At 43.2% G+C, this 22,192-nt stretch overlaps 1 protein-coding gene across 2 annotated transcripts in view; it reads right to left on the reverse strand.

The window, feature by feature from the left end:
• Nucleotides 1-4,971: 4,971 nt before the first annotated feature.
• The window catches only part of SPRED2 (sprouty related EVH1 domain containing 2), a 60,261-nt gene continuing 43,040 nt past the window's right edge, over nt 4,972-22,192 (reverse strand). For both annotated transcript variants that reach the window (XM_017818845.1, XM_017818846.1), the window contains 2 exons: nt 8,881-9,030; nt 4,972-8,454 (listed from right to left, as the gene is read on the reverse strand). In XM_017818845.1, coding sequence (XP_017674334.1) covers nt 7,804-8,454; nt 8,881-9,030 — 801 coding nt within the window. In that variant the 3' untranslated portion in view covers nt 4,972-7,803. The remainder of the gene's footprint in view (nt 8,455-8,880; nt 9,031-22,192) is intronic.

Consider the following 22,192-nt stretch of genomic DNA (forward strand, 5'->3'; position numbering starts at 1 on the left):
CTCCCCTCAGTCTCCTCCAGGCTGAACAAGAAGACCATGGAAAGTTCACCTCAGAGTTGCCTGTGGAGAATGTGCCAAACCTTGAGATACTGGCATCCAAGTCCAGCAGATCCCAGGAGACAAATCCTGGCTTCACTTTGGCGTATGGGATTTTTGCCACTGACTAAAGTGGAGTCAGGATTTTACCTCAGGGAACTGGAGAACAGTCTCCAGTCATCTCCTACTTTTTGCTGGAAGAAGTCCATTTGTTCAAAACCTAGGGAATAAGAAAGGCAGCAAATAGCATTGCACTGGTGATGGCTGCTAGAGTTTTGAAATTAAATGTGATTCTTGTCACCTCTCTGCCACATTGCAGCCCTTTAAATCTCCCTGCAAAGACACGGGTAAGTGTGAGGACTTTGCTCACCCTACAGACTAATCCAGGCCTGTGGCACATCTGGTCACATGTGGAAGTACAACTATGTCTCAGCCCTGTGGCAGAAACTGTACTTAAACTGTGGAACTGGCATCACTGCAAAGGCTGCCTTGCTCTGGCCAAATGGTTTGCCACAAACCCCTCCATTTCAGACAGATGAATGAATGCACAGGCTTTCTTGTTTGCCAAAATGCCCATGGTTTCCCCACAGCCCAGTCACTGGCCCCAGAGAAACAGCATCACTGACCATGCAGCACATGACCCTCAAGCCACAGCAAAGCAGAAAACTCCTCTGAGCAGAATATATCTCTCTGCTTCATCCTACAGCTATTTTGCTTTCTACTTCGGAAGCTTTCTCATTTCTGTGGCTGGCTCAACCACTTAATAGGGTTCTGGGGTTTTCCTCAAGATGAGGATGTTCACTGAGAACTATTCACTAAATGAACAGAGAAATCCTGCAGCAATCCCCAAGACTTGGGGTCACTGCACAGAAAACCCTATTCATTGTTGCCAAGCCACCAGGGGCAGCCACACAGCTGGAGTTTTACCTGTTTGTTTAGTTATTTAAAGGGTAACTGTCACTTGGGTTTTTAGCTCATGTTGGTAATTCCATATTTCTGCTCCAAAAGGATATGCATCTATATGTGTATATACATTTCCATTTTGGCAGCCTGTGCCTCAGTGTTGGTGTGAGCACTCCTCTTTGAGGCACAGAGCATCTGCCCTTCCTTGCAGAAATACATGGAAACTGCTAGGGGTACTTTAGCTGGAACATCAGGGCCCCATAGCCATACATTACTGTGACAGTGGGAGCTTCATTTTAGGTACCCCTCAAAAAAAACCAAAAAAAAAAAAAAAAAAAAAAAAAAAAAAAAAAAAAAAAGAAAAAAAAAAAAAAAGAAAAAAAGGACTGTATTTCTACTTATGTTTCATATCTAGGATGAACCATGTATCTTGCATCTGCATTCAGTCCTAGCTTCTAAGCTGTCTTTTTTTTTTAGCTGCTCAGAGTTTTCTGAAATAAATTTACTGGAATTTGAACTTTGCAATGTTCAGACTCCTGCACAAAACCAGCAGAGTACCGCTTCTTTTGACTGCCCACACCAAAATACTCTCTGCTTTAAGTTGTGGCCAGCACTTTTGCAAAACGTGGTTGAAAGTTATACTTTGTAACCTGGCTTTTATCATTGTTCTCAGGAAGTTGTAAAGAGTAAGCACTTTTAAAGTCAAATCACTTGAGTTCAGTAGTTCTGGAATTGGGCTTTTAAGATAGGAAATGACTCCCTGGGGCACAAGGATGTTAATGCTTTGAATTTTAGAAGTGTCTGAACTTTTAGTTTCTGAATCGGGTTGGAGGAAAATACAATCTGCATACTGGAAATCTCAGATTTGAAGATATTTTTGAATCTGGGAACATACCAGACTTGATACTTCAAGGATCTCACTGTACTGACAAGTTCCCTTCCCGTGTTCTTTCCTGAGATTGAAATGTCATATCAAGAGCTCTATCGGTTGATAAGAAAACACTGGCACAGCACTGAATTGGAGAAATTAAGAGTGTGAAAATCAGCATAGTGCTGGCTCAAAGCAATAAGCCTGATAGTAATCCTGTCAGTTGCCTTAAAACAGATGTTGGCCAATTCTGTAGCTCATTGTGACATAACCTTAGAAAATGCAAAAAAAAGAAATGCCAGTTCGTATGACATTTTCTATATAATTAATAATAATTAAGTAATCTAGATAAGAATTAAGTTTAATGCTGTGTGTGACTTGCCAATGTCTTAGCCATCCCAAAGTATGCATTAATTCTAGCTCCCCCATGCAACAATACTTGCTCTTACCTACCATCTGTGACTCTTTAAGTGATTACAGGGATTATATTAAGCCTGAAAATGACTTTGTACTCTCCCTGTCACCTTTGAGCATGGAGCTGTGATTGCTCATGCAGAGAGATCAGATGTGTTACAGTCCTCACAAACCTTTCTCTTTACAACCACCCAAAGTACTGCCGTGAGATCCCGTCTCACACGACATTAGGCAGCAGTGTTGGAATCAAGCAGAAGCCAAACCAAAGTCTGTCGATTCTTCCTAAATGAATTTACAAGTGGGGAATGGGGGAATGAGATGAATGGCATGGCATGGTTGTGCATGAGTGCAGGGAAGCAACTAAAAATATTTGTGGGGGTCTAAGTATACCACCCAAAAATACACACATACTTTCCACCATTTAAATATCTTGTCTCTGGGTGGAAGCCAAACATTTTTCTATTTATTTCCACATATGTCACCAAGATTCAAAGGAATTTAATTGCCTAATTCAAAATGTTAAGAAAATATCAGTAGGCTGACCATCCTGGAAAAGGATAAGGCGTGAGGAGGATGTTAACTCACCTAGCATGGTGTGCTGAAGACAGGAAAGCATCTCCTTGTTGCTCTCAAAGAAAAAGGCTGCATTTCTTTCGTACAAGAAGCCAAGTTCTGTCTGTGGTAAGCACTGAGAACACATGCAACGATACCTCTTGCTTCCAGGCATCCTGAGAGCTATTTCTAATTTGCATTTCCAAGTGGAATTAGCAGAGAAAGGAGATTTACACACCCCTGGCTGGTGGTTTGGTTTGTGCTCCATGCAGCGAAGCTCCTGCTGAAGCCCAAACTTCCCAATGAATCTTCAGAATGATAGGAGAAATGACCTTTGGATGAAGATGGTGGTGAACTTGTGCTCAGGATACTCCAGGCCAGACTGTGCCACAAAATCCCCATATGACTTTACGTAAGTCATTCAAACTCTTGGACTTACTTGTTTTCACAACAGGGATAAGTCCATTTTGCCTATTTAAATTACAAGTTCTCCAAGCAGAGTGAGAAAAGCTTAGATTACTGAGTGATTAAAGCAGGCCAGGTGAACTCTCCTCATGCAAACATTCTGCCCCTAAAAGCAATGGTAGGCAGCTACACTCCTGAGAGTATTCTAAAATGTAATTTGTATCATGTTTACTAGTGAAACAGATTTTTTTTTAAACCAGAAAATATTCAATCTTGTTTCATATGGTTGCATGCCTGCAGTATCTGTGTCCTTTCCAAACTCAGTCTCTGTGACTCCATCCTACTAAGAGGACAGTACCTGTCTCAGATGATCAGGAGTAAATTAGGTTGCAGAAGGTTGGTTGCCATTCATGCTGTCTTGTATCTTGGTGACACTTTAATTTTCCACAGGTTCGGGGTCCAAATGTACTGTTTTCTGGTTCAGTTTAGAAATCTCCAGGCATAAGCAACACCTTTGATTCACAGATGGAAGCAAGAGGACATTGCAGGCTGTAAGAAATATGGCATAGCTGGGCATTTGTGGGACAAGCTAAATCCAAGTGGTCAGGAACAGGGTTGGAGGAGTCCTGACATAATTAGTCAAGAGAGCATGGACTATGAGCAACAGGCTGTTGGAGTCACTCTGCAGCTTTGCTATGGATGGAGCCAAACACCAACACAGACGGAATGATTTTGTGTGCAGCAAGTCCTGAACACAGCACCTGACTCACAGTGTCTGTGCTTGTCATGAGGACTGCAAGTCTTTTTTTAAAAATATGTAACATCCGTACAGTTGTATAATAAACCTACACAGAAATATTTGTTTATATGAGCATATAACATTTCCAGGAATATGTAAATACAAATATAAACCAACAAAAAGGGTGCTCTTTGCCTCCTCTCTGACACTGCTCCAGGCAGCTCTGCTGTTCAGCAGCGAAACAAGCAGCAGCACATAAAAAGGAGCAACAGCTTGGCTGTGTTACCACTTACCTACGGAAAAATAAACCTGAGCTCAGCAGATGTGGTTGGTGGTGGCCTGACCAACTCCTGTTGGAAATAATTATAAAAATTTGGATATACTCACTAGTTTCCCCCCAGTTTCCTCAGTTGATTGGGGGAAGCCTGATGTCCATTTTAACTGGGTTTTTCTCCTGACATCTCCCGCATTAAGTCTCTCTGAGCAGGGATGGCAGTGCCAGGAACCTCAGGAATCCCTCCTTACGAGCCGCTGCAAACCCGCTCTGCGTGCCCTCAGGAATCGAGGCGGCCCTCGCTCAGCAGCCATGTCTGTCACCCTTCTCTGCTCTCCCCTCCTCCTTGGAGCCACTCTGCTTGGGTGAAACAAAACAAAATAAAAACAGCTCCACAGCGTTTTTACCTCAGCCCCAAGCAGCGTGTGGGATGAGGACCTGGAAAGAAGAGCAGGGAGAGCAGGAGGAAGTCCCGGTTGCTGCCAGGGCCTACTGGGGCGCGGTGTCACCAGGCCACATCCTCCCACTGAATGCGTGAAACACCTGAAAACCACCCAAAAACCACTTGGAAAAACACCTGTCCTCGTCCTCCCCACTGTGTCTCGGCGAGAACAGCCCGTGCCCAAGGCTAGCAGCCTTTACCACCCAAAAATGTGAAATAAATCAATATTTTTCCTCAGAAACCCCCAGGTAGCTTCAGAGACGCCCCCATTCCATTTTCCCCTCATTTCCCGGACATCCGAATAACAATAAACAGCATCATTTTGACAATAAACGGCATCATTTTGATATGATGTATTTATATTTACATGGTACATTTTAAAGCAATAGCTACACTGATCATACATATTAGAAACAATAAAAAAAGAAGTTAAGAACTAAAATGTACATCATACACTTGTATATATATTTTTTTTTTACACAGAGGTAAAAAGGCTTATAAAAATCAATACAACAGGGTTTTAACTTTTAGTATATAGATACATAATGATGAGGCTTCAGGCACTTTAATTTGTTAATGTGAGCAATAGCTTGGAAAAAAAAAAAAACAAACAAAAAACCAAAACCTTTCCACAACAGGAAACAAAAAAACTGGTTAATGTTTTTGTTACCACAGATACAAAAATAAAATCTGAATAATTTCTCTCAAATGATTGATGTCAGTATTGCAAAGCTGACTGGGAGAACGCTACACACTGTTCAGCAGCAGTGTGGAAATTAAGGAGAAATATTTACAAAAAACCACCCATTTCTATCCTTGTGCCCTTACACCACTGCCATCACAAACCAAATAACGCACGCAGCAAAATCTACAAGTATTACAAAAACCCAAGAGAAGAGGGAGGAAGGAGGAGGGGGAGGAAAAATAAAATAAAAAAAGAGGGACTTTTTTTTTAAACTTTTATTTTCAGACATACAGAAAGGCATGGAGTATGTCTACTTTATTTAAATAAATAGGGGCACTTCAAGACCGGACAAAAAACTGTAAGATCTTTTTGTAGTGTTGTGCTTTATAGAGAGAAGATCTTACAGATGTTTGTTTACATGAAACAACTTTTGAGAACAGAAATAAAAGGAAAAGGTTGTTTCATTAATTATTTTTTTTACGAGGCTGGCTTGATGTTTACTAGACACCATTGAGAGATTTGTCAACTGCTATTAGGCACAAAATATTTATATTTCACTCAGCAAACCCAGACACATCACCCAGAGTGTAACACTCCATCCCTTTTCCACTATCATTCAATTTTTTTCTCCAACTGAAAAAATCCCCAGTAACTGCTATGAATTAAACCTACCCAACTCTATAGTGTATAATAAGCACATTGCATACTTAATTCATGGTTGACTAGAAAGCTGTGATTAACTCTCAGAGGAACCGTCGGGACATTCCACCAAGAAAGAATGGCAAGCGTTCCTTTTACATTTATTTGGCAAATTAATTATTAAAAAAAAAATTCCTCTCTTTTAAGACTGATGTCAATGTGCAATAGAGGGAGGGAAAGGACATGCGCCCACTGGCAATTTACTGCAGAAAGAAATTATGGCAGGAACAGCAGTGCCAGCTTTGACAAGCCAATCCCTAGCTGCCTCAAAGTATTCGGATTGTACTATGCTAGTTAGAGCTCACTGCGCTAAATCAGTTTTTTTTATTTTTTAATAAAAATTATTTGGCTATTCCTTGTAATATATTAGAAAAATACTCTTTTTCCAAGCTAATTACAAGCCTTGTACACAAGACAACATGACATTAAAAAAAAAAAAAATAAAAAATTAAAGTAATAGTATCCTGCTGTATGCACCTTATGCATCCACTTGATAAACCTGGGTGGTGAACTGGGGAGGGGGAAAGCCAGGCAGACGCTTTGGTCTGGCTCCTGCAAAGACTCACATGCTTCATCCTACATACAGACTCACAGAGACGCCGGCTGCGTGCGCAGTACGTTGAGACGTGTAAGTATCTGGAGGATTGGGACCACAGGTCACAAACTGGAAGTGGTAGTTAAGATCCTGGCTTTGGATTTTTAAATACCTGTTTAGATTGCTAAATGTTGTTTCTACAGTGGACGCGTATGTTCTCATGCTCATGTATACAGAAAACAAGCAAACACGATTTTCCATATAATCCACCACGTAATGCAGCATTTCCCCAGAATTGCCATAATAGTGCTTTTGACATTGCATTGTTAGTAATTCTTTGCATATCAACAATTTTCCTCATCTGGAACCTTAGTGTTTTATTCACAGATCATTACACTGCTGGCTAATGAAGAAGTTCCCTTTCTTTTTGGGCAGAGCTCTGAAAACACAGTTTTATTTTTCCAATGTTATTTAGGGAAAAAAGAAAACACTAAAATTTTAAGTTTCCCTTTCAAGTAGTGGTCTGAAATGATTACAGGTAAGGAGGACTTCCAGATTCTCAATGGTTATGTGACTATGAGCTTTCTGCTCACAGAGCTTTGCGAACAGAGAAATAATTTAAGATGTTTGCTGAAGGAAATGACGATGGACTCTAAAAGAGGAACTGCAGCTTAGATGGCTATTTTAGCTTTGGAAAACAGAACAAAAAACCCAAAGAAAACCAGTGACAGAAATACTGTGTTGTGGTACAAGTTTGTTACTAGCACACCTTCTATACACACACAATAACTTGACGGCAAGTTAAAATATCTTCCGAGTGAGATTCCATCCACTACACCGCCCCATTTCTAGAAATGTCAAAGCTTGCTAACACGCTGATGGTACCACACAAGCGGAGGCAAGACAGACACAACCTGGAGATGTTCTACAATCCACCACCATTTAAAGCAGTTCTTCTCTCAAACTCATTTTAAATGAAAAAAAAAAAAATATAAACATGTACAAGACAGTCTGTTTTGATTACAGATTAATAATACAAAAGTCTATGCTGTAGGTTAGTTAGTTAGAACAGTTGATGAGCAAATCAATGCAGTGTGAGCCCCAGACGACCCAATGTAAAGTGATCCAAACTGGTGGTTCCCAGATGCTGTCGGGCACAGTGGCTGCATCAAAATGAGTGATCTCAATGCTCCAAAACCAACGTGTTCCTTGAACTACAGGAGAAACGTAACACTTTGAATGCATCTGTAGTCATCCAGCAGCTTTGTGTTTTCCACCACAGCACCTGCACATGACCCCACAGTGGTAACAAGCCCGAAGCGGCAAGTAACAGCACATACATGGAGCAATGAAAGACAAGGCGATAAGGGCCATCCACCGGAGGCAAAACATTTCATCACTGGTGTCGCACGAGCAAGGATCCGTATAGTCTCCTTCTGGGTCGGACATACAGTGATAGAGCATAGTGTCTGCGCACCACATACAGCTCACTCGATGGATGCAAGTCTTGACGCGGTCTGGAGCATCCTGGCACTGACCCCGTTTGTTCTCCTCGTGGTTGAACATGTCCCTGCAGTACACGCACCGCGACCTCTCACCGTCTTCCTTCCGCCTGGGCTTGAATTTGACAGGTTGAGTCTTTATCACAGCACCCTTGATATCTTCACCCAGGTCAAAGTCCGAGTTGTCTACGTAAGGATAAGTGTATTCGTGTTTTGAGGCCTCGCTTTTGGCAAAACGTACGTAGGAGTCCATGTCATCAGGATCAAAGTTCTTTCCTCGTGCTGGGGCATGGCGATAATCCTCATATCCAGTCATCCAGATCTTTTCCCGAGGATTGATGCGCACTATCTCCTCATCATCGTCTGGAAAGTTGACGTGCCGGTAGGACCGTGGTACTGACTGTGGAAGTAGGAATGGAGAGGAAGAGAGAGAAAAGATAAATAAGCTCTCTTAGCTACTGGCAACAGCTGTCTCCTTGCTTCATGAAGAACCAATATTTAACAATTTTGTCTTTCCTTTTTTGTACGCCCTTCACCGTGATCCATCACAAGAGTTTCGGCCTTTGGCTCAGGAGTGAGTACAACTGTCACAGTCCTACAGTGGCCTGTGTGTACCTGGTACAATGTCACACATTAAACCACAGTGTAATCCCTCCTCTCCCCCCGCTTTGTTTTTAATAACTGGAAGCCATTTAAAGTTAACTGAGAGGGAAACAGGGAGAGTGGAAGCGGGGGGGCGTCTTTCAGGGATGTGGGGGAAAACCACCAGCCTTAGCTCTGGCAGAGACACAGACCTTGAGGTAGCAACACCGGGAAGAAACCTTACTTGTTCTAGATGGTAGTGGTCAGAGCTATAATGGTCGTGAAGGTGTCCACGAGTGCAAATTCTTCGATGTTCGCAGGATGCAGGAGAAGCCAGAGTTCGCACAGGCTGTTCCCTTTTCTGAGAGGAGTTGGAGGAGCTATCTGTAGCATTCTGTTTTAAATGGAAAGGGGAGGGGGGAAATGGTCACACATTCAGCTGTTACCACACACGGTATTAGGAGATGTTTTGCCACTCACTGACTTTGTGCACACCTGCAATATTGGCAACACCTGACGGCTGGAGGCTTCATAAAGTTTCACATAAAATACTTGAAAGAGGCAGATCTGTTGCCAGGCCATAAAAGCTGTCGCCACACACATGGAAAAATAATATGCCATAGCCTGCCCGTGACATATTCACCAACACCACTTGTATTTGCTTGGCATGTTATTTGTTATCCTGGGCATGGCAGGACGATGAGTCGTCACTAGAAGCTCCCTCTGAGGAGGAAAGTTAAACTCTCCATCAAATGATGCAATCGTGTTAAGTTCTGCGGGCTCAGACAGAGCATCTACCCAGGCTACAAAAACACTGGCAATTTTGTTAACCTTTAGACGTTCTCCAAACACTCACCAAATTCCAGTTCATCACAGGCTACTTGAAAAAATCAGCTTTCCTTTAAAAAGTTCAGGGTTTATTTTCCCTCTCCTTTTGTCACTGCTCTCTAACGTGCAATGAATGTTGGTTGAGTTTTTATATGTTCCTGGCTCACGGTGAGCACTTTCTTTAGGTTAATTAGTTACAACATTATGCAACAATGATCATGAAAGGGTGAAATATCACACAATAACAAGCTGTTGCCAATACCTGCAGCTTCTTAACATATGTATTTTTCCTCCTGCAGAAATACACAGTGGGATAACAGTTTTAGCCATCATCTCTCCACGGCCCTTCCTAGGTTAGTATAGTTGCCATACGATATCTAGAAATTCAGGATTTTGTCTGTTAATTCTATTTATAGCTTTTGGGCTCTTTCATATTACCATGAATATCAATGGACAGCTGTGAAATGCACCAGCAAACCGGAAGCAGGAAAAAAAGAGCCTCCATGCACAACGATCAGAACAGCTGTAGCATGGAACGTGCCTAAAACATTGCTGCTTTGAAATAAGAAAAATCTCCACCCCATCCCCCCCTCAACTAACAAGATGTGCTGCAGCTACAAGTCCAAGAGAAAGGTTTCCATTTGCCTCCACAGTTAGCTAGAGACACAACCCTGAGAGCAGAGAATTGTATCAGTAGTAGAAGACTGGTTTTACCTGAAAAACCTTCTCTCCTTGTCAAGAATGCACTCTCTAAACACTGTTTTCCAATGAATCGTCCTAGACACATTTTTTACTCCAAGAATACAAGCACCCTCATTGTGGGTATTTGTTAAATAAAACAATGCTCTGCAAGACTCTGTCCAAAGATAAGAATACCTTGAAGTGTCACAACACAAAAATAGATGTTGGTTCTCTTTTACTGGTATAGCACTTAAAAAGCACTGAACTCCCAACTTACTTTGTTTAAAGTAAATAAACAGATGTTTGCAGTGTGATGTAAAGCCAGTCAGGGTTATCTGAGAGGTACAACAAGCAGGATGAGTTTTGAATGGCTGACCCACCCACTAGGAACAGACTTTTAAGGCATGTGTTTGCTTTGGTTGTTTTTTTGCCCTTTTTTTTAAACAAGTATGTACAAGCAGATCAACTCTTAACACAGTTAACACCTCTAAAATGGAACTGCACCAATATTCAGGCTCTTCTAAAAAAGTGGTTTTATCAGCCCAGTCTTCATATCTTATTATACAAAGGCACTTCAAATCTGGGGTTTAAACCCTTCAAAGCCAAGTCCTGCACCCATAACTTCAGATCCTACAATAAACAGCACATTTTGGGGACATTTCAAAAGAAAACGAGCAGCTTTTACAAATACTTCATGACAGAATTAAGCTTACAACCTGTTTGAAAAACCCGAGGAGATCTAGGATTTAGTTACAACAACCATGTTGGTACTCATACGAGTACCTTTTTTTTTTCAGAGCTGTACATGGTGCACACCCCATAGTCTGGGCAGCCTCAGCTTGCTCTCAAAGTTAAATTTTGACTGACATGAACCAAAAAGGAGGCAGGCCTTAAAACCGTGCCATGGCAGCCAGTAGAATCCTTCACCTTCACTGGATCCGTGACTGAGCCCTGCTGGGACAAGCCTTTTGTGGATTCGCTCTGAAAACATCATGGGTGCTCATGGGTGGAACAATGAAGCCTGGGAAGATTACCCAACTGGAGGTGGTTGCACATACTGTCCTGCAACTCCCTCGCTGTCCTACATGAAAATAAAAATCCCACCCAAACTGGATATAACTCCTAGATAATCTCAGCAGGGCAGCTGGGAGCTATAACCAGCCCTCCGAGCAGGGCTATTCGCTGCCTCTCGGGGAAGGCAGCATTTCTGCAACAGGCAACTGGAAAGGAGGTTGTAGTGATTTTTATCTTGCCCGATTCGTATCTACCTTTGCTTTCCTCCACACCTTCTCCTCCTTTAGACCCGTCAGGGCAACTGAGCCTCTCCTCCACATGTGTTGACATGGCTACAAAACCTGTTTGCAGCACACCACAGAGGCCGTGGCTCTGCTCTCCGCTTTCACCTTATTAAAAATTGCTGCATTTCCACATTCAATGTCCTCAGATTAGAAGGGCAGTTTGCCAACACAAATAGTTACTCTTAAGAGCCCAGAAAGGGGAAATAAAGCTATCCGAGACCAGGGCTCTGCTCACTGGTCCATAACAAAGTTCATGCTGACTCCTGGTTGGCGACGTTAAAGGCAGCAGCTGGTTAACAAAGGCAGGGTTATCTTGCTGACCATCAGCTGGGATAAGCACTGTTACTTTCCAACAAGGTCCCTCACGGAAGCTTCAAACTTCCATAGGAGAAGAGAGGTCTTGACACATATGAATGGTTTGAAGATTGAGGAAAAAGAAAAAAAGGTAGAAAATACCCACCTCCCAAGCAGAAGGTCACCACTCAACCCCACAGGCTCCTCACCTGTGCTGGTGAGAATACTTATCAATGACCTGAGAGAGGTGAACAAGATGACACAATTTTCTGATGAAACTTAAGTTATTCAGAATGAAAGCTGACCCTGAAAACTTGCTTAAGAATATCATAATGCTGAGAGACTGGATGTTAAAAAAAAAACACCCCGAAATGCAATGTGACATAGACACCTTGATCTGACCTGTGCAATGATGCACTCTGAGCCAGTTATTGCTGCTCAGGAAAGAGGTTTGGGATTAAAACAGGCAGCTCTGGGACAGATTAAAAAAAAAACAAGCAGAAGCAACAATCACCAAGGCATTGTATCTATCTGCTGTGCTTCCCCAATCTGTCTGCAGTCCTGGTTCCCCTCCACCCTGCATCAATAGAGGTTATTTCCACCATGGCAAGGTGACAGAAGCATGGCCAGGACAACAGAGGATATGGGATGGCTTCTCAACAACAGCTAACTAAATACCCTGGGTCCCTCCAGCCTGGGAAAGAGATCATGGGGGAGAAGATGGGAAGAGAAGTCTACTGGACTGTGAGTCCCCATGGAAATGGGAGCAGGAAGAGATTATTCTTCTAGTATCCTTCAGAAGGGAAGATTCTGAGGCATTCACTGAAACTGGCTCAGATAAGGTTCAGGCAGAACGGGCTACCTCTGATGGTGCCTACAGTTAAAATGTGGTTCAAGAAGCCATAGGGAAACCCTCAGAAGAAAATAAGTATCCAAGGATCAGAGACATGATGATGCCTCAGGCCTTCGAAAGTGTACTGTTCTCTCAGTACCACTCCACTGGGACCAAAACTGGACTTGGTGACCAGAGAAAGTCAGGCATGTTCTCAAAGAAAAGGCACACTCATCTTCAACCAAGTGTCACTATGAACAAATGATGGCAAGACTTTGTTAGTGAGGGAAGCAGTGAACAATTCCTGTCCCTCATGACAAGACTGGGTCTTGGCTGGGATTTTCTACCATCAGTGTAGCAGGGAAACTTTTGGGGAGGATGGTCAAGAGTGGAAACATGAGAGGTTTGCTGCAGGTCATCCAACTAGAACACACTCGCCTACAGGAATACACCTAGAAAGGACATGCTGTCTGGAGCCAAGCTATTTCACCAACGGGAAATCAGGTCCCAAACCATCGAGACACTGGCCTGTCAGAGAAACACTGTCTTCTAAAACCTGTTGAAACCAATCCAGCTCCAGCATTTGGTTTTGAGGGGAAGCTATTGAAAACATGCCCAGTAGTCACAAAAGAGAAATGAACCCAAAACTAAAGTTGGAACAGGGAGTCTGATAAGAAACTGTTTCAACATGCCCTCGAATGCTCAATTATGAGACATTTGTGCTGCACGTACCAGAGCTTTGTGATTGCTATGGCGGCCCCAAAGTCTTGTGGTTTCACTGCCTGGATAACAAAATCGTTAATCATGACCGTAAGAGTCATTTTATAAAACCTGTGCAACACATTTCCTGTTGCAAGGGAGCCGTACATATCTGAGCGAGCAGACGTACCATATGTGTGGTATGGCTGCTGTAGGAAACAACACCGTGCTTCTACAGGCAAATGATGGCACTGTGGTAATTTAAAAAAAGGAAAAACTGTGTCCTTGTTTCCCCCTCAGACTTCTAGAAGTGACTCATTAAATTAAAAAGCCCTAGTCATTAGTAAAGAAGATTATGTTAATCATTTACTGCAGTTTACTTCTCATTGAAATGGATTTGTTACACAAGAAGGCAAATCAGATACCCAAGTAATAGGCATAGATAAGCATCTATCAGAAAACTTTGAGAAAAAGAAGCCTTCTCCTGCTCCTGAACTGGACTGATCAACTTGCCTCTAATGGCTTCACAGAATAGGTTCATCCCACGTGATGCAATACCCAAGGGTGACTACGAAAAAGAAGAAAGATTCCTCTCAGAATTACAAAGCAATACAATCCGTGGCAGCTTGTCAGAAATTGGTTGCCAAAGGGAAATTATGGAGCTCTGTCCCTTAAAACTTCCAGAAGTGCTCTCAGCCAGTTAAAGGATTCACAAGTTTGCTGTCAAAAATAATTGTGGGTCAAGCAAGACAAGATGGGGTTTTTTTATTCTCTTTAGGATTTTAACAGTTACATGAGGCAGGGGGGGAACAGAAGAATCACGATGTTGAACAATTAGTTTTGCAAGTAATAGTTCTAAAGGAATCAAAAACCCATGCCAGCTTGGCCTTTGCCTCTGCAAACCAACCTGCTCTCTATTGCCACGCTCCACTTTGCTCATCTCCCCCTGACATGCAAGCCCACCCACCACATCACACAGATGCAAGGGGGAGTGCTGACACGCAGCATGGAAATGCAAAACTCGGTGGGGCTCAAGGTCTCATCTTTAGCAAGGCACCAGCCTGTCTGCAACAGCCAAAGCTCCTCACAGCAGCTTCGGGACATGTTAAAGAGGAGCCCATTGCCACATGGCCATCTGAGAAGGCATCCCCACCATTCCCAGGACAAGAAAAACAGCTCTGCACCAATTCATGGCTTGAGGATGAGCCTGGAAAAATGACAGCCAGCAAGCTGCATCCTCCTGTGCCACAGCCCGACCTCCTCCAGCCGAAACTCCCGCAAAGAGCTCCCCAAAGGCAGTCGGAGCCCTTGGAGTGCTCTGCCCAGGTGCATTCCCTTGGGAGCCCGAGTACAAGCCAGACCTTCCTCACTTGACCCGTTCCATTCACTGGCAGAGGGGGAGGCACAGCTGTGTTATCAATACAGAAAGGAAAAATGATAAAGCTGGCAAAACGGCGCAGCAAGGGAGTGATTCTGAGCTCAGCGCCGGCCTGGAGCTTATCTGCAGAGCCTCCGCTGTTTAGGAACTTCACAAAGAGGAAGTTTGAGAGTTATTTCAGATGCATGGCAAAGAGACTTTCACCTTTCCAAAGAAATTAAGATAAAATACAGTCTCCCAGAACTCCCTCAGCTTAATCTTGCCAGGCCAGAACAAACGCTTCCTTTCCCCTCCAGTTTTTTTTATTTTTTAAAGCCTAAAGAGATACAGCACTTTCGAGTTTCACAGAGAATGGAACGGCACAAATCCTAATTTTTGTCTCAAAACACCTTTCTCTCTCTATTCAAGAAATTTAGAAAAGGAAACAGCTGATATTTTCCATCCACCTCTGACTGTGCCCTATATACTCATGACAGCCTATTTCAAGTATTAAGAAAAAGGTTCAGCATGAAAAATCTTTTAAGATTTGAGTGTCCTGTCTCCTGAGCATAAGCTTTTAATTTGTCATGGTAGGATAAAGCCACGGAAGAAAATGTTTTGTCAAATTTCTGTTTGTTTCCTATCACCGAAGACAGAAATTGTCTTGTAGAAAATTGCTTCTATACATTTTTGAAACATTTTGCCACTCTCATCCACTGAGGATGGCTGGAGCTGAATCTAGTTCTACTCCTTAGCAAAGAGTCTGAAAAAGCTTTGTGTTAGATCATATTCCAGTACAGTTTGAAGACAAATTGGCTGTACACAACCACTACAATAAGCATGGATTCAGACTTTTCTAATACCAGAACAGGACTAGAATTTCTCAAATGTTTGGAGTGTAGTCATCCCTTACAAAAATACCAATATAAAGTGCAGAAAGCTAGCTGGTTTTACTGCTATGGTTTTTTTTTTTTTATTTTAAGTTTTTGTGGTTACAGCTTTCAGTGCCAGAAAGATGCTGGTGGCTGTGCTGGCTGAAGTCAGCAAAACTCAGGGAACATTTACAAGAATTTGGTGCACAAGATCATCTCCATTAAACTCCTGCTAAACCCGATTCTGGCAACACTGGTCAGTTCTGCGTGGACCACAGATGTGGCTTAACAGCTCGCTTTGAGGAGTAAAAAGAATATATGAGAATCAGACACGGTTAAATGACACGGCACACTCAGATGTGGTAAGGGGGAAACCTCAGTGAGATTTTCCTGTTTCACTGTTTGCCACATACAAGGCACCAGACATCTCTGCAAAAGAAGGCATTTGGACAGATACAAAGAGAAACGTCTGCAAAAGTCAGAGGAGGACTGAGCTAAGACAGTACCACCCATTTTACTCAAACTCAGCTCAGGACCAGAGGCTGTGAGTGGGTCCACACAACATTTCCTTCCCATATGATACCCTCTTCCCTTGCCCTTACTGTGCCACTGGGCTAGAGCATCACTTCAGTGGAAGGAAAAGTCTTTGCATCAGGTACTTATAAGGGAAAACCAGAACATCGTAAGGGGAAAAAACCCCAAACCACAAGCCCCAGAGACTAAGGCTGCTCCCCCAGGCAGCACAGCAACCCCACAGTACAGTGGTGAGAGCAGGGTGGCTCTGTACCCATGTCCTCATCAATCTGGAGAGTCCTTACCAGGACTCCCACATTTCCTTCTTCATTCCTGTAACTCCTCCATGCGGTGGCCTGATTGGATTTCTCCATGCTGAGACGAGCTACACTGCTTCAACAGGATATTTTTACCTAAACCTGGGAACTGTTTAAACTAACCAGTTGCTTAAAACCATCTAGGGGTAGAGGCAGGCTTTTCCTTTTCGCAAAAAGGCTCTGTTAATCCCTTTATGCCTTGGAAGTGACATCTTGGTGCAGATTACAGCATTGGTGGGATGATCAGCATCCAGTATTTGTGTTTGTACAGCTCCACGAGGATTAGCAAAGCCTCCCTCCTCTAAAAAGTAATATTAGCCATGTTACCACATGTCCTCTCCTAAGGCCATGGGAATGGCCACCAAGGTCTGTACTGCTGTGGGGAGGTGATGGCCACTGCTTCTCCCTCCCACGAGTCCCATCACCTGCTCTGTGGGCATAGGTGGGTGGAGGACCACAGAAATCCAGGCCAAAATCATTTCTGCATCAGCTCCCTGACCTCAGCTGACCATCTGTGTGGTGGCACAGGAGGGTCTCCAGGTGACACAGAGAGTAGAGGTAGGGGAGGCTGGAGAGGGAGGTCCTAATTTTCAGGTGCCAGCAGAGAACACAGCACATCCAACGCTGCCAAAAAGCCTTTTGCAAGATGGGTAACGATGCCAGGAAATAAAGGAGGGAAGTTCAGAGGGGGGTGTTAAACACTGGACACACACAGAGGATGGCAGGAGCCTGCACTGCTGCTGAGCACAGCTGGGAACAGATGGCTCCACAGAACCCAGCACTGAATCTCAGCTCTCCTACACAGAAACTTTCAAGGAGGGGGAAGGAAGTAATATTAGGAGGGAAAGAAAAATGCTAATGAAAATTAAATTAGCCAAGCTAAAAGAACTGATGCACCTAATCCATCATGAATGTCTTTGCTATGTAAAAATTCCAAACTGCAGCCTCTAAATTCAGCAGTGCTGCTCCTATATAATAACATCAGCTTACAAACAGAAGGGAAAAAACTCAGTTAAATGCAAACTTCCCACAGCAGACTGATATGATATTTTAGGAAGTCAGTTCGGGGTCATTTATTCACACAGTTATGAGCATTGATGTTATTTTAGCTGGTATTTATCACCAAAATAGAATCCAACAGCTGATGCAAACTTTTAAAATACCCTCTTCACATGCACTGCAAATATGTCAAGCTCTGCTTAAAAATGTAATGGTACTTATTTACTTCTGCCTTTCCTTCTCCTTTTGCAGACAGAGCCAGAGACAGATGAACTGCTTCCTATAATGACTTCTGATTTAATTTTCATAAAATATTTACAGGGCAAGCAGACCCTTGGCAAAACACATTAGGCCGGTGAGGGAAGGAAACAGGGCTATTTAGATGCAGTTCTTTATAATGCATTTCTGTACTGGGCAAAGGTCCGTTTTGAGTTCCCCAGACTCTTGTATTTTGTCGTACATCTTCGGTTACTACCAAAAACATACCTGGGACAGAGGGGACACCAACCTGCAGTATTTTGTCAATCAGAAGGTTGTGAGTTTTTTTGTGCTGTGGGGTTTTTTTTCCCTTTCTTTAAAGGGGTGGAAGGGGAAGCCTGCCAACTTAAAGGAAAATCTTGAAGCCTCATGCAAAAGCACATTTCATTGTTAAGCTTTACCAAAGTCCTTCTTTTCCTTTCCAAATTCTACAAAAAAAAAAGAAACTGTAAACAAACAAAAAAAACCCATTTGAAAGGATGCAACTAAATCCCAGTCAGACGAGCAAAATTCAGGTGCACACTCCAGGAAGTCTCAACTCTGTGTGTTGTTTTTTTTTTTATTTTCTACTTGTTACACAAGACAACAGATTCAAATTAGATTTGCCAGTGTTTAAACAGCATATGGAAATTACAGGAAGAGAAGAGCAATACAGTCATTTGCTCCACAGTTCCAGCTCGGCTCCCTCCATATCACTGCCAAGATGGATGCTCCAGCTCAGCAACCCCCTCTAAATTAGGCAGAGGCTGGGGTTGAGCACAGCTTTTGCCCGCTTGCTCCAGACCTGCATCTCTCCGGTCCCACCAGGTTATGTGCCAGGCAGCCATTCCCTAATCCCTTCTGCTGCAGCACAGGAAGTTGTCAGTCACAGCTCTGCCCCCCGGCCAAGGCTGTCTCCTTCCAACAGTGTTTACACCCTGTGCAGGGTCCACTCTGCCTGTCACCTTCAGAGCCAGTGCCTGGGGCCAGGAAAGACACCCCAAATCCAGCTGGTGCCTCCTCCTCAGAGCGCCCTGGGACAAAGAGTTTTGTTCCAACACAGCAGCCAGCTGTTTGCTGAAAGTCACTTCCTCAGGTTGAATATTAAAATAATGGAAAAGGTCATTCTCTGTCTTTCTGTCAAGCACCCCACAGCTGAAAGAAAGGATTGTAAACTTCAAAGGCTGACTGCATAGCCCAGATCAAAGAAGGAATCTAATGGAAAACTATAGTCATACCATGTATTTTCAAGGTAAAAGCCACATTTGGCCACAACACACCCACACTGACACCACCTCAGCTATTCTGTCATCTCCTTCTTGTCTCGATCGAAGGATGAATTTCACAGTAGCAACATGAAGGAGGAAAATGCCTTAAATCTGAAGCAAGATTCAGACACGAGTGCAAGAGCCATCTTACTTGTACCACCGGGTCTTGCAGAAGGCGACGTATCCAGGGCCAGGGGGTACACGATGAATTTCAGGTGTCACGATGAATATTAGTGGGGTGGAAGAGGTTTTTTGCCGCCCGCGCAGTCCCTCGACTCTTACAGTTTCCCTTTAGCCAGCACTTCTGCTTTTCCAGCCCTACAGCGAGCTGGCTCCAGGAGCCAAACCACCGGAAAAGTATTCGCTTTCTTTTATAGGGCTGGTTTTTGGTTCACTTCCCCAGGCCGGCTCAGCACTGGGTCAGCCGTGCTAGGAAAAGGGGCATGGAGGAGCCCCCTCTCTGCTCTGGTCATGCTAAAGATGCACCAGTCAAGTTGAATCCCTCGGCTGTGGTTTCACATAGGTGCTAAAATATCTCCTGCCACCCCAAATCCTGCTCCCCCACACCAGCTCCACTCTTGGCATGGCTGTGCTGCGAAAGCAAGGTGGGGGAACTGAGCTGGCTGGAAAACAACTTGCTTTTCACAGGCTTCTTGACTCAAATCAGGTCCCCCCCCCTTACATAATGCTGAAGAAATGCCCTGGGAACCATGGCTGAACAAAAGCAAAGGTAAAAAAAAAAATAAAATAACAAAAAAAATCCTTTCCCACCCTGTTTTACTGTATGTTAAGAAATGGCAATTTCATCTTGGCTGTATTTTGTTTCTGACACATTTGTGCCTTAAGCACACAAATACACTAAAGCATTTAGCTCCAGATGAATTAAAAGGGAACATGCTCATAAACAGCTTCACACTTTAACTCATCACACAGTTTAAGTACATTACTACACAGCCAATTTATTTTTTCAGGAGACAAACATGCAGCTGGTTGATCGCAAGTGTGAAATGGTGCTACAACACACTCTGATCACAAACTCACCAGCCAGAAACTGCGAACAGAGAGAGGCACCAGTCAAGTCACCTTTGGATGTGGAAATCTTACAGGCAGGTTTGCTGGTGACCCTTCTCATCCTAAAGCCTCATATTGGAAGAAAACAAGGGTTTCAGTAACCTGAAGGTTACTTAAATATTTGAGTGCAAGTTTGGTTATACGTAACAAAAATAATTAATAGAGTATAAAAGGTAAAGAGCTGGCATGCTAAAGCATGCCATCATATCATCATCTAAGTACAGGGAAAGGCCAAACTGGGTGTTAAAAAGATAAGGAAGGGAGGGAAAAAGAAGGAAACAAGGATAGATATCCTTTGAACTGCTGGGGCAAACCAAACAAAACCAACACCTAACTGGTGCACAAATTACAACACAAGCTCTGGCAAGATGCAGCTATAAGGAAACTTCCACCACAGCAGAAGATCAAATTTCCATTTCCTGCAGGATATATCTCAATCCCAGTGCACAACCAACTGTGTTTGCATGTGGGAATGGTACAGAGCCAGAAAACACACTACAAACATGGTCTTGAGAGGAAATATTGTGACAAGAGAAATTGCTTACCCTCAGCAAGGTAGCTCAACACATCCCAGTTGCAGCTATAATTAGCTACATAAAAATTACACGACAGCAAGACTTAGAATACTTGATAGCAATACAGATATTTTCTGCTTAATATTTTGTTCTTCTTATTCGTAATTCACTTAAGAGCGAAACAGTGCCAAAGTAACTGAAGTTCAATGCATTGGGGAATTGTGTTGAACTGCTTATTCCTGATCTGCAGCAAGAAAAGCATGCTTTGCCTATCAGAGAGTGAGACAAAAGCAAAAAAACCAACATGATAAATACAATAAAGCAATACATAAATTTTGCAAGACCCCTACTCCCCCTCCTTTCTTTTAAAGGAAGCAAATAAAGCTTCAAATTTACCCCATGAATCTCTCTCCTACCAGCTCCCCTGAGCTCCACACTACATCTCATGAATCTGTTATATACGCAAGAATAAATGGATTTTATGTTCTGTGTACCTCCAACGCCACAGTAATTTTCACATTTCCTTCTGTCCAGATGACAGGCTATGAGAAAGCAAGGACAATCTATAGGCTGAAGTAGATAGTAATTGCCCCCACAGTTTTGAAGGACTTAAGTAAAAGAGCAGCTGCCATCCCAGACAATACCTCTGTTTCACTGGCAATAGTATTAAATTATCAGTGAGTAAACCTTGCTTGTATTGGTAAAAAGGCAAAAAAAAAAGGGTTAATTTCCAGCATCACTGGAAAGAAACAGGAGGTCCTGAAAGAAAGGGAGAAACATAACATTAGAAAATAAGCCTGACGGCCAGAGAAAAAACTTTCCACTTGACCTTCCTTACTGAAAAATCTCTTTGAACATCAGTATCCACTGCCATTGAGTGTCGTGAATTTGTGTGGGCAAAGTTAACCTGAAGGCATCAAAAAACCCCCAAACAAACAACAAAGGAAGGGATAAAAAGCAGCTAGCATTAAAACAGCTGGGTATTCAGGACCTTTTCACTGTTTTAGTGGCATCTCTCCTGCCTTCTGACCCCTGGCATACAAGCAGGAAGAATTCCACTGAAAAGCCGATACACCCTGGGATTAATGGGAAGAAGGAAAAAAAACCAAACTACAGATAAACCAATGACTTCAGCCTCCAGGACTACCTTGGTAGTGAGCCTGCTGGAAGAGATCAAGGCAGAGCTCCCAGTGCTGAAGTGCGAGGAGTGAAAGCCGTGTTCAGACACGACAAGTGCTCGCTGAACTGGTGCTGCACTGACTGCTTGGGTGCCGGGCAAGGATGCCCAGAGCACCGTGAGAGACTCAGCTATAAAAGAGTATAAAAGAGTTCATTGGTCAAAGCCAGCTAAGGCTTCTTTTTTGTTTGTTTGTTTGTTTGTTTGTTTGTGGTTTTTTGTTGTTGGTTTTTTTTGAGGGAGGGGTTTGAGCCCGCTGGTTTTTGTGTGTGAACTTCTCTCTCCTTAGCAAGTACATTTTTTTCTTTTTTCCTTTTAAAATCCGAATTAGAATAGCTGTGGTTTACAATGTGAGCCCAAAATCCAGACATCAGAGGATGTGGCTAGCAGCAATGAACCCTCTGGCTGTCCAGGCACAGCATAGCTGGTTGCTGGGTAGGAAGAAGAACAGAAGTGAGGCCATCGAGTCCTGTCACTGTGACAATCCCCTCATCACTTTGCTCAGCCTCACAGAGCAAACAAGGTGGATTTGCTGAAGGTGACAGCCCCATCATCCCCACAGAGAGCTCTGCTCCTCCAAAAAGCATTTTTCCTGTCT

The sequence above is a fragment of the Lepidothrix coronata genome, unplaced genomic scaffold (assembly GCF_001604755.1).
Source record: "Lepidothrix coronata isolate B3197 unplaced genomic scaffold, Lepidothrix_coronata-1.0 Scaffold71, whole genome shotgun sequence".
NCBI classification, from domain to species: domain Eukaryota; kingdom Metazoa; phylum Chordata; class Aves; order Passeriformes; family Pipridae; genus Lepidothrix; species Lepidothrix coronata.